This window comes from Gossypium raimondii, chromosome 4 (assembly GCF_025698545.1).
Source record: "Gossypium raimondii isolate GPD5lz chromosome 4, ASM2569854v1, whole genome shotgun sequence".
Taxonomy (NCBI): domain Eukaryota; kingdom Viridiplantae; phylum Streptophyta; class Magnoliopsida; order Malvales; family Malvaceae; genus Gossypium; species Gossypium raimondii.
Genome location: NC_068568.1, coordinates 50633988 through 50648660, shown reverse-complemented (window position 1 = coordinate 50648660; position 14673 = coordinate 50633988). Strand labels below are relative to the sequence as shown.

The window sequence follows — 14673 nt, the reverse complement described above, 5'->3', positions numbered from 1 at the left end:
GAATAAAAAGCAATTAAAATAAAATATTGTTGGTTATCTATAAATATGAATATTTTAAATTACAATAAAAGTGCAGATAATAATTTAAGTAAAAAATTATTTTAAATAATAAAAATATAAACTCATATATTAACGTGTAACGCAGTGATATCAGAAACTGGTAAAAACTAAATTCATAACTAGCAAATGCAAAAATTAATAGCAAAAGCATGAATTGAATTTTAAGTGGAGTATGCCACTGAGAAATTATAGCTATCTCATACCCACCTCCAGGTTACCATCAATTTATGATGGTCCAAAGGAACATATGCAAGAAAAAGAACAATCAATTTATGATGTGACCATCTTGTATTTCAGACTAAAAACTCAAATTAATTTCTCTTAATTTCAATATAAGCAAAGCGCTAATATAAAATGAAGTAATTTTCCCATCATCAGCTAGGCAGGATTGTAGTATTTGATGAAAAACAATTACTTCTAATCTGATCAATTAGCATTAAAGCAGAACGGGTTATTGTCATAGTAGAAATGAATAAAATTCCCTACCCAGACCTTCCAGTTGATTTAAGGGATAAAACAATTACTCTTGTGGCCCGCTTAATCCTCCTGTTAATCCATGCCCAAAATTCTATGCTCAGACAAAGCTCAAGTGAGATCTATGATCTCAGGAGAAAACTTGGAAATTCTTCTTTTCTTGGTGCATGGCCTGACTCTATAGCTGGGAGATGGGGTTAACAAATCTATAACCTCAGGTTCACGAGTGACATCGAAACTAGGGACATGTTCCTTCAAAACTGCAACTTCAGTGGTCAATGGTTTCTCTTTTCTCCATGACTGTTGATCTCCACTGGCTGCTACAAAAGCTGAAAATTGCTTCTGAATCCGACATTCCTTCTCAATAATGCTTACATTGGTTCCTTCAGCTGTCTCTTCATTAGAAAGGCTAGTAAAAACTGAGGAAGATGCTCGTACTGGTGAACAAATGACATCAAATGGCTGCCTGTGATATACACCAAAAGTGCAAGTGTCCCCTAGCTTTTCATATTCCTCATCAGTAGTTGATGGTTTCTCTTTTACCTCTTTTACCGATGGTTGTGGATCTTCATCAGCTTCCACAGCATATTTAAACCGCATGCCCCTCAAAGACTCCTTCCCAGCAATGCTCATATCTGCACATTCAGCAGCCTTTACCACAGTGAGGCCAGTAGCAATTGAGGTTGCCTTGCTAGTAGGGGGATCAATGAAAACTAGTGACTCTACATTACCGACTCCAAGATTGGATGACTCCCCTGGTTTTCTTGTCCCATGTTCTTCAATGTGTTCAGATTGTTCATGACAAGCCTCATGAATGATGCTATGCAAATTATCTGCTGAAACAATAACCACTTCATTTGGATATGTTTCTGGAACAGTTTCACATGTATCACTGACTTCGTCATATTCATCCAAGTTATCACAATCATCTTTGTATTCAATCTCATTTGGTTCAGTATAGCAGGGGAGCTCATCCATTGGTGAAACTTTAACTTTCATCTGCTCCGGCAAGCTTGGGCAACTAGCAGAATGATTTGTGTATTTGGTTGAGAAGTAGTTTATCGTGATGTTCAAGCTGATCAAACAACAATATAACACATTGGTTAACCAACTATTGACCTAAACAAAACAGGAGTTATCAGGGATAAAAGGCAAGTATGTACCTCTGCCAGGCAGGGAGGGTGAGCATCGTATATGCAAGTTTTATCTTATTGGTGACACCAGAGAAGGATTTAAAAGTTGCAGCTGCTTGCCTCACGGCCTCTGATTCTCGAGGATGCTGCCAGGCCCACTCAAACTGCAGGCATCAACCCATCAGAAAACATTTATATATTAGTAACAAACCATGAGTCAGAACAGTTATTGGAAGTATTACATATAATAAAATCAATTAGCTCAGAAAATTTTAAAATTTGGAAGCATTGTTCACCAATCAAGAATGTCTCTTCGAGTGTCAAAACGCTGCCTTTTCTGCATTTAAAAAAAATCCGGCATTCTCTATCTCCTGTTGCCTTATGGCTCAATTTAACATACACATTTATATATAGCACTTCATCAACTAAGCATGGACAACATAAGACAATTAAATTTCACAATAAAGTAGATAACCCTAAACTAAAGGTTTCCTGCCATAGCCAAATCTCATCTAGAGTGAGAAGATATTCTGCTGCAGTCGCTGGAATAAGTTAACCAAATACCATAACAATAAAAAAAGATGATAGAAATGCATGAAAACTCAAGGTAGAATATAGCTGTTGAGCCCAACCAAATTCCTTGTTACAACAAGCAAGCTAGGATCCTGAGCGCATCTATACAAGAAAATCAACAAGCGCTAAATGATGAGACTGAGATAGACCAATTCATAGTCATATAAATGGCATTTTAAGCATAACCTGCCAGTTTTCTACTAAGCCCAAAAGGTGATGCAACAGATTCGAATACAACCATGTTATAGACTATATATAAAATATAAAATATATATTATATATACGACCTGAAGAGCAGATACATTGGTTGGAAAACCATATATGCACACAACCATTTCCCACGGGCGTCGGCTCTTTGTCCTCCAAGCACCACTCCCTATTTCCCCATTGTGCTGTCTTATTCGACGCAGTGGGTTCACAGTAAATCTGCAATTAGGCAACACTGCCGTTATATAAATAGTTCAAACTGCAAACTGTTTGGTCAGCTTGAATTTTTTACTAGAGAACCTCATATCAAAGGAAAACAACTGCAAGCTGATATTATTTAAATGACTTATTAAACCACATAGATAGTAGCATCAATTTCTTCATGGTAAGTGGTAACGAATCAAACATGAACCATAAAAGAAACAACACGGAAAATTTGAAGGGAAAAAAGCGAAATTTGAATTTAAAGATCATAACCAAGTAAACATCGAGTTAAAATTGAATTTACTCAGATAAACCTCAAAATGTGTAAATACGAATCTAATAAAAGCCTTCGAACATGTCATGTACCATTCAAAACACTCGAGTGAGAAGTGCAGAATCATAAAGCTGAACCTTAGAGGTAAAATTGGAAAAGATATCTTGCCAAAAAAGAAAAGATCAATCTTTGACAGCAAAAAAAAAGAAGCATTAGCATCCATAATGTTGAGATAAGAAAGAAACACGGTGAGGATGAGGCAAAATACTAATATAGGAAGAGAACAGTAGAATCAGACCCGATATAGGTGTGGCCTTTATGACGAGGGCTGAGAGAGGTTAGCAGATAGCAAGCGAAGAACCCTTTTCCCGGCTTGCCCTTATTTTCATTTCCCGATTCTCTTATTTGTTTCTGATTTTCTCCTTCAAGATCCCGGCATTTGAAGTCTTCTGTTCGTGACTTCCTCTGCTTGAAATAGGCATTGAGGGATTTGGAGTCTCCTTTCTCGCTCCTCTTTCTCGCTTCATTGCCATCTGGGGCAATTTTCCCCCTTCTCATCTCTCTCCAATTCACTCACAGCACAGCAAATGGACTTGAATTTGGATGTAGTGGAAGTTAATTCGTCAAATTTAAGACAATTAATTTGAGAAAACCGATTAAACAAGAGTAGGGTGACATTGCATTTAACCCCTTTAATTAATCTTTGAGATAGCTGACGGGAACACCAAAACACAGGTTATAAATAGTCGTAGATATTATATAAAAAACTTATATATTTAAAATTAAATAAATTAATATAAAATAGAATTAAATTAGTAGTTGAAAAATAATTAAATTTAAACTAAAATAAATATAAACAAAGGCCGGATAAACGCCCTTAAGTTGGTATCTTAGATCTTTTTCGTTGTAAATATTCTTTTAAGTCTTTATCGCTAATTATGAGCAAAATTATGTAAATATGCTGGAAAAAAAATCAATTGAGAATTTTGGCTTTTTTTTTATTGAAATTTATCAATCTATACTGGTTTAGGAGAGAGAAAAAGCCACGTTTTCACTGAGTTGGCGGAGCATTTTCTTTTCTAAAAATTATTTTTTTTTCTCGGTTTGAAATTAGAAATTTGTAAATTTATCTTTTCCCACGTTTGAGATAAATATTGTAATAGTTTTAATGTATATTTGAATTTACAATGGTGCCGTGGTGTGGAACTAGATGACCTACGAATTTCATCTAGCATGTAAGCATTAAGCATGGAACCATCAACCGAGAAGCTGGATCGCATTGCAACACAATGTCTCAGGTTATACGAAGCCAACAGGTCTAGACAACTCGAGAGCATCGAGGAGAACAGCTAATTAAAAGACTAATTCATACAGCAAAAACACTAGCTTATTCATTAATTTCTTCGTTAAAGTGTAAACACTCGTACAGTAAAAACTCAATTTCTTTCCAATCCAAAACTCCAATTTCACTGTAAAAGTCACACAAACACTTACACAAACCCTATACAAAATTAATTTACTAAATTTTCATTTAAATCCTTCAAGAATTACAACGTTTGTAGTATGGTCCAACATATTCAAAATCCTTAACTTAAAAACTTATGTGATATTTATCTTTTAAATAAGTATATATTGTGAATGTAAAACAAAGCAAACAACTTCAAAAAATTATAAATAGACATAATCATTGATCCCCTAAATGTGTGCCACAATCGGGTTGTAATATCCTGTTTTTCAGTGGTGTCAAAAATAGTAGTTTCAAGACCATGTTTTTGACCAATGAGTTACTATTTTATTATTTATTTGTTATTCACAGAGTTATTCTAGTGTTGAATTAAAATTTGGTTAGGTAATTTTTTCCATTTAGATAGTTAATTAAGAAAAAGAACTGAATCGCCAAAGTTGCAAAAGTTAATTGTTATTAGTTAATATTGCTAAATGATTATGAATCAATAGATTGAAGGCCTTAAAAGGTAATTAGGCCATTAGGAGTTATAATGGACGGTTAAGTACATTACTTGGTAAATTATGAAGTACTCACATGCATCACTGATTATGCACTTATCAGCCATCAAGTTGAATTTTTATCAGTACTGCCTTCTAGCTGTGCTTTAGAAGAATCTTCCTTTTCCTCCATGACCTGCTGGATACCTTCTTGATATCCTTCTATGAAACTCTCAAGAGCATCTCTATATGCAGAAGCCTTTGTCATGTATAACCTCTGTAAAGCAGGCCTCAAAGTCTCCATCCCTCCTCTTGCAGCAATCGCTATTAAATAATTTCCATAGAAAACATCAAAACAATGCAAAATTCAACAAGATAAACTATAATACCAGGAAAATAAGAGAGAAAAAAGGGTGAGACGAGAGAAATTTGGCCTAAAAAATTTTAGTTGAAAAAGAGAAGCTGTCCCAACAAGGTAAATGATGACAGAATAAGTAGGAAATTATCATGAGTTAAAAATTTTCTTTCTAAAATCAATTAAAGAAATATATAATAAGATGTTCAGAAAATAGAATGTTGGCAGATGGCACGTCATGCTATCATTCTTCAGGGTGATACCAAAAAGAAGAAAAAAAAGGTACCTAGATAGCATAAGTTAACGGTATGATCGTCACTGTAATGGCTCTAGACTTAATATCTTCCTTAACAACTAAGACTGCTAGGAGATAAACAGTAATTTAATATCTTCCTTAACAACTGAACCTTGGCCTGGTGAAGAAGGGATTCACCAAAAATATGCCAATGGAAGCGTAAAATATAAGACTTGAACACAGGTGCCAACAACATAAAAAAAACAAAATGCAGTCACGAATGACTCTGAGCAGCAAGGGGAAAAAGAAATCAAAGAATAAATTCCATGCTACCTCCAGACAAGTTCTACTAAAAAAGGAAATTGAAATGAAAACCTAACTGAACTCAAGCATTACGGGACTTTGTTCCTTGACCTCCATAAGATGTCTCAAGCACGAATCTAACGGTTTATTGCACATATAATATGCCGCAAATTTTGCAAGTCATGCTATATACTTCTTGATTCATTATAGACAACTTATACATCAGAACATTTCAAGATAAGAAACCACAAAGTAAAGTTCCTCACCAATATCCTCCAAGGTCAAAGGTTCTGTCTCTGAACTCCTACTCTTATCTCCATTTTACCTTCAGTCCCATCATCCTTCTTATAATCATTTGGTCTAAGACCAGGACCAATATCCCTTACCCAACTTGCAGCATAAAGCCTAGAGGCCTCCTTCAAGACCTAAAGGAGGACGACAGGTTTTTACTACTTACATACTAAAAATAAATGCCTCTTATTCCCTAATGCATAGGCAAATAATAGGTTCTTGAGCATTATTTGACATTCAAGTGGTTAAGTTAGCCATCAAGTAAGCAGAACAGTACATAAAAGTCATTTGATCATTTCAATATCCCAATGATCTAATTTCCACCCTGATCACCAGCTAGCATCTGTGAAATTTCAAATTTCCATTATGCTTCTTTAAAATTTGTTAAATGGAACAAAAGCAAATATATATATATATATATATATAAAGGAAGTGGCAAAATCATCATATTTGAGAAGAAATTGCTAATAGTTAAAACGTAAAGTACTTCCAAACATACGTTCTTGATTTAAAGTAAAAAACCATGCATTTATTTTCTTCCAAAAAAAGGCTTCAGAATTCTAAAATGTTTTGCTTACAGCAATAGCAACGACACAAAAAAAAAAAGAAAAAAAGAAGAGAGAGGTCAATTTACAAACCAAGCTCACTATTTTACTATGATGGAGAAATGAAAGAGCCATGCTCTTTAAACTGGCAGTAATACCTAAACTACAATCCAGTACTAATATAGCTTCTCCATCACATAAATCATCAAAAAAATACAATTATATAAAGGAAGGGGGGAAACCCAGAATCTAACAGCATTCATCATTAAAGCCCAGAAATCAATAAGCAAACAAAACTCTTACTGCGGAAGAGAAATTGGAAAAGTGAAGTACCAAGAAGTGCTCGTGCCAAGTCAATTTGCGGCGCTTTTTGATGTGGGGAGGATCAGGCAATGAAGAAGGGAAAGCTATTTCTTTGAGATCGTATTGGACGTAATCATACAGCTTCCTGCACACAACTCTTACCTTCATTTTAGGTTGTTGTAAGAGATACCCAATTTGATTAAACTAATGAATTATCTCTGTTGTTCCCCGGTTTAAATATTTAGGGGAAGCAGGCTATTAACAGGGTTTGGCTGTACTGAGGCCCGACGGCTTTTGATTTAATTATAATGATAATATTTGATGTTTATACATTATTTTAGAAAGAAAGAAAGAAACCACAACAAAGCCCACAACTTGTATAGGTGCTCTCCTCTGCTGATGAAAGTTTGAGAAGTGTGGGCCATTAAACCAAGTTGCCAACTTCACAAATAAGTAAAGCCTCATAGAATAGCAAGATATTGCCATCAAATAAGCCTCTTGGTTGATAGAAAACATTATTCACATTCATGAGGACCGGTTTTCATTATCCGGTTCTGCATCATCTTCTAGATCATCCTCGTCTTCAATGTAAATGTCTTCGCTGTAATCATCTAATGAACCAACAGGAAAAACAATATCACCTTAAGAAATTTAATAAATCTAGTTCAATCAACGTGTACAAGGCAAAGTTATAGCATTACGTATGATATGCACAAAGCTCAAAATAAAAGAATCTTATCTCCTTGAGTATTTTAGATTAGCAAGGATGCAGAATCAACATCGAGTCGAGTGGCATTGAAGTATCTCGTGGAGCACTCATTTTGTTGAAAGGTAAAAGGACCGACAGTCTTTATATTCTGGAAGGTTTTACAGTGATTGGTGAAATCAGACGTTTCTCGTCTGTTACGGAGTCGAAGTCAACTCGTTTGGAGCGGAGGCAACTTGGTCATAGGAGGGAAAAATGTATGACCGTTTCGTTGAAGAGAGGTTCTCTTTTGGATGCATGTTTTGAAAAACTAAGGTACTGTGTTCGTGAAAATCAGACTCGAGTTAGTTTTGATTTGGCAGTGTATAAGTCAAAGGCTATTTGTTAAGCACAAATTCGACTCAGTTAATTCCCTGCATAGTTCAAGATAGGCTCGTGGCGACCTTTGGCAAAAATAGCTTTGTGAAAATATGAGTCAAAATGGAAATTTGTTAAGCATGAATCCTACTTCATTAGTCTAAATTATTTTATTATTATTTGACCTATCAACATTAAAAAATACACCCATTAGAGATTAGAACTCAAGATTTAATTTTTATCTTCATCTTTTATACTATTCGCTCTTTTACCATTATAGTAAAATTATCTTTACCCGTAATTTTAATTTTTTTATTCTCTTTGGAGAGATTTTTTCACGTTAAATTTATGTGTTCAATTTCTCAATTTCTTCCGCTATTTTTACTTGTTCGTTACTTAATCGGGTCGATCCCTAACACGAATAAATTTAAATCGTACAAAAAACATAGACTTGGAACATATTTTGATCTTCAAATTGTTACTTTATAATTTGGTCCAAAAAATTAATTGACCCAACGCGTAGCATAGTGGAACCATACCAGTAATTGAACACTCAAAGTTTTAACTCAAATGATGCACATCAGCCAAGTTAAAATTTAATCCTCAACTTAGCAGATAGTATCTGATGTTATTACTTACTGGTATTTCATATTTAACACTGAATCGGAAAATGTACTACATAATTACATAAAGGGAATCTGAAAATGCAATAGCCAAGAAACAGTCTTATCAGTTAGATATACCGGAACAAGAGACTGCATTGTCGTATGCAACATAAAAAATTTAACATCCAACTCTACAAGCTAAAGACAACTGCAATTAACCCCCTACAAGTAATAAAGATGCTAAGTTGCATGAACAAGATAATAACATTAACGCCAGAAGTACCTCGATTGTACTGCTGTACCTATGTATGTGGTAAATCTATTGCCAGTTGAACGAACACAAGCAAGGATGTTTCACTGCATTGCAGGGTGAAGAGTACGGGGCCGAACAGGTGTCTTTGATGGGCTTACCCTGCATGTGAAACGGCCAACATAATCACAATTTTTAGGGAAAGTTATGAATCTTATAACCAAAAAAACATGTAAAACATCAGCTCAAACAAAGAAGCCTCACAAACCAACCTTATGGGCAGTGATCCCAAAATTGCACCACTGCAGTTGAGAGCTGCAATAGCACTTTCAGCCTGCAGGAGAGGCAAAACAAAGCAAAAAGATAATTCTCAAACATTACAAGTAAAGCCAACACTCTGAGACAGTTCAGTAAACAAGTTGCAGCACGGTAATTCAACGACAACCACTAGGAAAAATTATGAAATATTTCTGCATCAGAATAGACACGTTGCATTTCCATTTCGTAGAAATATTTGTGCAAATGATTCCAGCTACAACAAGTTCGGGGCTAATGACGCCAAAACCTTTGGTTAATAATGGGATGGTTAAGAGGGTAATATCATAGCAAAGAGCTTAGAGCCCAGTTCAACTATGCTACTTTAAACATGCAGCGAACAAGAAACAACAGTCAGGAATTGCCAAATGGATTAAATTAAATACAAGAAGAAAAAAACTATCACGGACTTTTCTTCACAGTTACTCAACTACACAAGTTCTTGACTGTTAGAACAGCATGAAATAATCAAAAGACAAAAGAAGGAAAGTGAATTAACTCATGTTTGATCAGCAACAGATAAAACGATTCATCTTGTAAAGTAGTTCAGTGCCTCAGGTAAAGAAAAAACATACCAACAAATGAGTACGAAGAAATAAATGGTTGCACAATTAATGATAAACAAGACAAGTTTATGGCAGATATTTCCAGCATTAAAGACAAAAGGTTGAATGGAGTGGTGATCTAAATCACAAAACAAAAGAAGTACCATGTCCAGAGTGCATCCTCAGACGAGGTTTATCCACAAATAACCTCCAACAACACTTCATATAGTCATTGAGATTCAAGTGAGCTCCAGGTATGCATGCCCATCCCCTGGTCCCAAGTAGAACTCAGGATAGTTGATGAAAGCTGGACAAATCTAGACCTACTAAACGCAGAAAACATTTTTCTGCAAAACAATAAATCCTCATTTCCCTTAGTCAACAGCAGACAAGAGAAGAATTTACTGACTTGGTTCACTGTCCTTCAACTACACTAATGAGCATAGGCTCCTCATTTTACACTCGTACAATCAACAATTCACAGACCAGCGGGCAAGAACGCAACTGGTCTGAATGGTCTTGCATCAAAAGCTGTAAAGACCCTACAAATGAACACATCCTTCCCCGGTCTTAGAGACTCTGAAAGTGGGAGAAGGCAATAGGAAGATCTGAACACCTCTTACAGAGATGATTCCTTTAATACTTCAATTCTCCTAAATCAACTTCCATGGTCATTGACAACTTATTCCCTATATGGTTCACATCCCCAAAACCAATTCAAGTAACACAATCAGGAAGCATATATAAAGGAGGACAGAAAGCGAAAACCAGAACAGGAGAAAACAAGTGAGATCTTTCCCAAAGAGGTTGACCAATGTCAACTCACTTAATCCTCTATATGCTTCAGCTCAATAAACCCCATGCAAGAAAAGTTTAAGGCTTGAAAAACCAGAGAAAGCATAATGGTAACTTACTAATGTAAAGAAGCAAGTGGCTAGACAATGTTGCAAGGGAATAGGCCACGTGATTTATCATCTTCAGAATTAGTAAGTTTTTAACGTATATGCCGCAACATAATACAGAATGTTCTCAATTTGATAAAGAACATGACAGATAATTTAACCAAAAAAACAGATGTTGCAACAGTTTCAGTAAAAAAAGATAGCAAGAGATTAACTACCATTTTGAACTCAACAAAGGCAATACGAGTTGAGTGATGATAGTCTCCCAATAGCCTCAAGCGTTTAACCTACCATAAAGCAAATGTGTTCAGTATGAAACCATCAAATGTGACAAAGACAAGCAACATTAGTAAGGCAGGTCACATGAGAAACTACAGACCTCTCCACAAACTGATTCAAAGAAGAGCTTGATGTCAGCTTGAGTAATCTGTATAAATTGAAGAAACAAGACAGGAATTATTGTTCTGCTTGCTAATCACAGTATCACACTAGCATTCAAGAAAACAAAATATGGACAAGAAAAACTACCTTCTTGTCTATGTTTGTACAGTAAATGGTCCTTGTGCACATTTCTCGCTCATCCTCAGACTGAAGAACACAGAAAAGTTGAAGCCAAGTATTTAAAAGGGATAACAAATATCAGCTTAACTATGATTTAGCTTCTATAACTTACAAACAAGTCTGTAAAAGTTCATTCATTATATATAGGCTTTACCCTCGGTAGAAAAGTTGGGTTAACTGGTGCAATTGCAGTCCTTGAAGGCAGCACTCTTACAGGATAATAACCAAGCATGGTTCCAGACAAATTCAAAGCAGCTCTCGCATCCTCTACAAGAACATCGAATGGTCAATGCTGTAAATGGAGGGTAGATATCAATGCTTACAAAACGCATAAGACTTCCATAATACCTTCTTTATAAAACTCGACAAAAGCAAAGCGGAGAACAGAATTAGTATCACCGCATATACGACAATCAACAACCTTTTGTACCAGAATAACAGGAAGTTATTTTAGAGGGGTAATCCACCAGTACTAAGTCGGATAAACAGAAATTTTTGTATTAAACATGAGAAAGAAACAAGTACTGGTCCACAACTCAGAAAGAGACCCGCAAGAAGCTCTTCGGTAACCTATTCGATAACCATACAGTCAGTAAGATATTACCATATCAGTACACAGACAAAGTAAAACCGAGACAAAAAGACATAAGTGTGAAAATATGTCACCTGCAGATCGATATCAGATACATAAACGGTCTTCCTAATAGCATCCTCTCGCTGTGCAATGCTCGTTCTATTGTTCAACCTTCTCTTCCCTTGGCTATAGTTATTCCTTTTCTGAGTAAGAATAAAAAGAGAAAATCAACCAAAACAAACAAAAAAATATTTTCTACATAAAAACTGCCCCCAAGGAAATAGAAAGTAGCAAACCCTTCTATTAGTATGTCCATCAGCGTTGCCAGAATTAGCCTGCACTACAAAATTGTCAGTATATCCAAACCCATTTTCCGGAAAGCGATTATCTCGATTTTGGTTTTGATCATGCTTTTCATGATGATGATGATTGGCAAGGGAAGGCGGTACAAATTCCTCAGCCATGGGGTTTAGCTTAGATAAAATCTCAACCAAATCTCTCATCTCGTTCTTGAAAATCTCATCATTACTCCCATTTTCTACATTGCTAAACCCATTAAGCCCTCCATTCTTTGTCACCGTCTGCTGCTGGTTCTTTTCATTAAACCCATTCTGCATCGGTATGTTGCTATCGCCATTGCTCTTAGTGATTGCTACAGGATTTTCTTGTTCAAACATGTCTTCTTTAGTAGTCTTAGCACCATTCATGGAATCAGTCTTGGTCTTTGATTTATCTGGATCGTTTACCAAATTGGAGTCAGACGATACCACAGTATTTTCCAAATTTTGACCCGATGACCCGATTTTCGCCCCCGCACTCTCAGCAACCGCCATGATCAAATCGAAACTCCCTCTAAAAAGAACTGTTTTTTTTTTTTCAGATTCCTCTGTAAACAAACAACAAAAACTATCTAATGATACGGAAAACCAATACCCAGAAAAAAAGGAGGAGAAAAGAATTATATATATAGTTATTGTTGTTGTTGTTGTTGTTGTTAGGAGAGCAACATACCTCCCTTATCTAAATGGTTTCCATGGATGAAAAGCCAAACCCACCTCTAGGATCGTCGTCACTTTATGAATTAAGAACTGAAAAAGAAAAAAGGGAACAGAGTCTGCAAATTGATGGAGGAAGGGGTAAAACAGAGGAAAATAAGTATTAATATTTTGTTTGTAGCTTTATATTAAAATGTATTTATAATAAAATATACATTGGTTACAGTGAGGGATGATCATGTAGATAGATATAGGGAAGTCTGGAGAGAGAGAGGTTATGAAAGAGAGGAAAATAGTTTGGTTGTTTTGCCTTCTTTGGATCGTCTGTTTTTGTGCAGCTGACTCTGCCCTATTGGACTTTCTTCGCATTTTCACAACCTCCCAATTTTATATTTTTCTTTAATGTGACGCTAGTTTTGATTTTGATTTTTTTTCCTTTTGTCCAAATGAAGGAATTTTTCTTGTGAATTTTATTAAATTAATTTTCTTAATAATATTATTTTCAAGGATAAAATCTAAATTGTTTTAAGGAGTTTGGTTGACCATAAAGTTGATCAATTTACCCTGTTCATAAATGATTTTTATGAATGAAAAGAATGAGAAAAGAGATGAGAAGTGCATAAATAGGGAATTTTGAGGCGAATTTGAGGAGGCAAGTAGAGGTTTTGCCCCTCAAAAAATAAATTTTTTTTTATTTTTTTCCTCTTATAAATAAAAAATTGTAAATTAATATATAATGATATTACATTTTGACCTCAAAATGAAAATTTTCCAATTCAATTCTCTTATAGATAAATAAATTATAAATTAATATATAGTAAAATGTTTAATCCTTTTAAAAATTATGAAATTATAAATTAATACATAATAAACTTATATTTTGGTCTATGAAAAAATATAAATAAATACCAACCATTGCTAAAAAATTTTATGAATTTACCTTACCCGCAAGAGCAAAGTTTGACAAATCAATGCAACTAGCACAACTCGAACCTAAACCACACTTAAGACAGTGAATACCCTTAGCCATTAAACTATCACACAGGGTTCCTAAATTTCCCTTTTAAAAATGCAATAAATCTTACTATTATATTTAACACTTTCTATAATTTTGATACATAAGTATTTATGGAGAATAAGGAATTATATGCTTGTGTATTGCGAAAGAAGTCTTACTCCTATCGGATATACTGATTCTGACATCCAAATGAGTTAAGATTCGAGAAAATCGACATCAGATTGTGCCTTTGTCTTAAGTAGCAGGTCTAGAGTGTGAATAAGTGTAAAGTAGGTTTACACTACTAACTTCGCTATGAAGAGTTGAATATGATGTATGGAAAAAGCTATGGCACTATAACAGTAAGGATATAGCTAATCCCTAAAGAAACCACATGAACACAAAGCACATTGATAGAAAGTATCATAAGGGAAACAGTAGCAGACAGAATCGTGAATGCAGTCAAAAGTCGCATTAGATGACAACTTTGCGAACCCGTGTACCAAGATTCTACTATGTAGAGGTTTTGAAAAACACTTGGAGAGCATGGGAATATGACATATGACTCATCTCCTTAAGTCTAGTTTATTTGTTTGTGTACTTATAATTTTTTCGAACAAATTGGTTAATAAAATTATTCATGAATTGCATTAATATCTTTTTTTATATTTTTTCACATGATTTTTGTATATAACGAAAAATAAAAGCAAATATTAGCTTACTGCTTGTCTAACATTTAATTAATACTAAGCAGTATTATGTGGTCGAATCATAATACGAAAAGACATCTTATAATGGTAGATGAAACTAAACATGCCCTTAATTTAATCGAAAATGAGCAAACAATTGAAAGAATGATACGGAAATATATTGTACTGATAGATTGTGAGATTATACAGTTGATACATGAAATGCTCACTTTGTTGTTGTAAATGTCTTTATAGGAAATCTTATAAAATTAGATA

General features: G+C 34.7%; 2 protein-coding genes and 1 pseudogene across 5 annotated transcripts; all 3 read right to left on the bottom strand.

The window, feature by feature from the left end:
• Positions 1–319: 319 nt before the first annotated feature.
• Positions 320–3649, bottom strand: LOC105779461 (structure-specific endonuclease subunit slx1). Of its 2 annotated transcripts, XM_012603222.2 has the most exons (5): positions 3224–3649; positions 2528–2666; positions 1698–1831; positions 1266–1609; positions 320–1169 (listed from the first exon to the last, which is right to left on the bottom strand). In XM_012603222.2, exons 1-5 carry the CDS (start codon positions 3481–3483, stop codon positions 646–648), a joined length of 1401 nt encoding a protein of 466 aa, XP_012458676.1. In that variant the 5' UTR covers positions 3484–3649; the 3' UTR covers positions 320–645. The 2 variants fall into 2 exon arrangements, with proteins under 2 accessions (XP_012458676.1, XP_012458675.1); XM_012603221.2 differs by having other exon boundaries at positions 320–1609; positions 3224–3648.
• A 1178-nt stretch (positions 3650–4827) lies between these two features.
• Positions 4828–7484, bottom strand: LOC105779462 (uncharacterized; annotated as a pseudogene).
• Positions 7485–8587: 1103 nt separating this feature from the next.
• LOC105780252 (polyadenylate-binding protein-interacting protein 10) lies at positions 8588–13070 on the bottom strand. Of its 3 annotated transcripts, none has more exons than XR_001129236.2 (12): positions 12728–13070; positions 12013–12602; positions 11809–11919; positions 11668–11712; positions 11491–11563; positions 11297–11409; positions 11110–11169; positions 10961–11008; positions 10800–10868; positions 9844–10026; positions 9092–9153; positions 8588–8981 (listed from the first exon to the last, which is right to left on the bottom strand). XR_001129236.2 is itself a non-coding variant. In XM_052629856.1 (12 exons), exons 3-12 carry the CDS (start codon positions 12547–12549, stop codon positions 8924–8926), a joined length of 1176 nt encoding a protein of 391 aa, XP_052485816.1. In that variant the 5' UTR covers positions 12550–12602; positions 12728–12804; positions 12927–13061; the 3' UTR covers positions 8588–8923. The 3 variants fall into 3 exon arrangements, 2 of the variants coding, with proteins under 2 accessions (XP_052485816.1, XP_012459924.1); XM_052629856.1 differs by lacking the exon at positions 9844–10026 and having other exon boundaries at positions 12728–12804; positions 12927–13061; XM_012604470.2 differs by lacking the exon at positions 9844–10026 and having other exon boundaries at positions 12728–13068.
• Positions 13071–14673: the final 1603 nt, after the last annotated feature.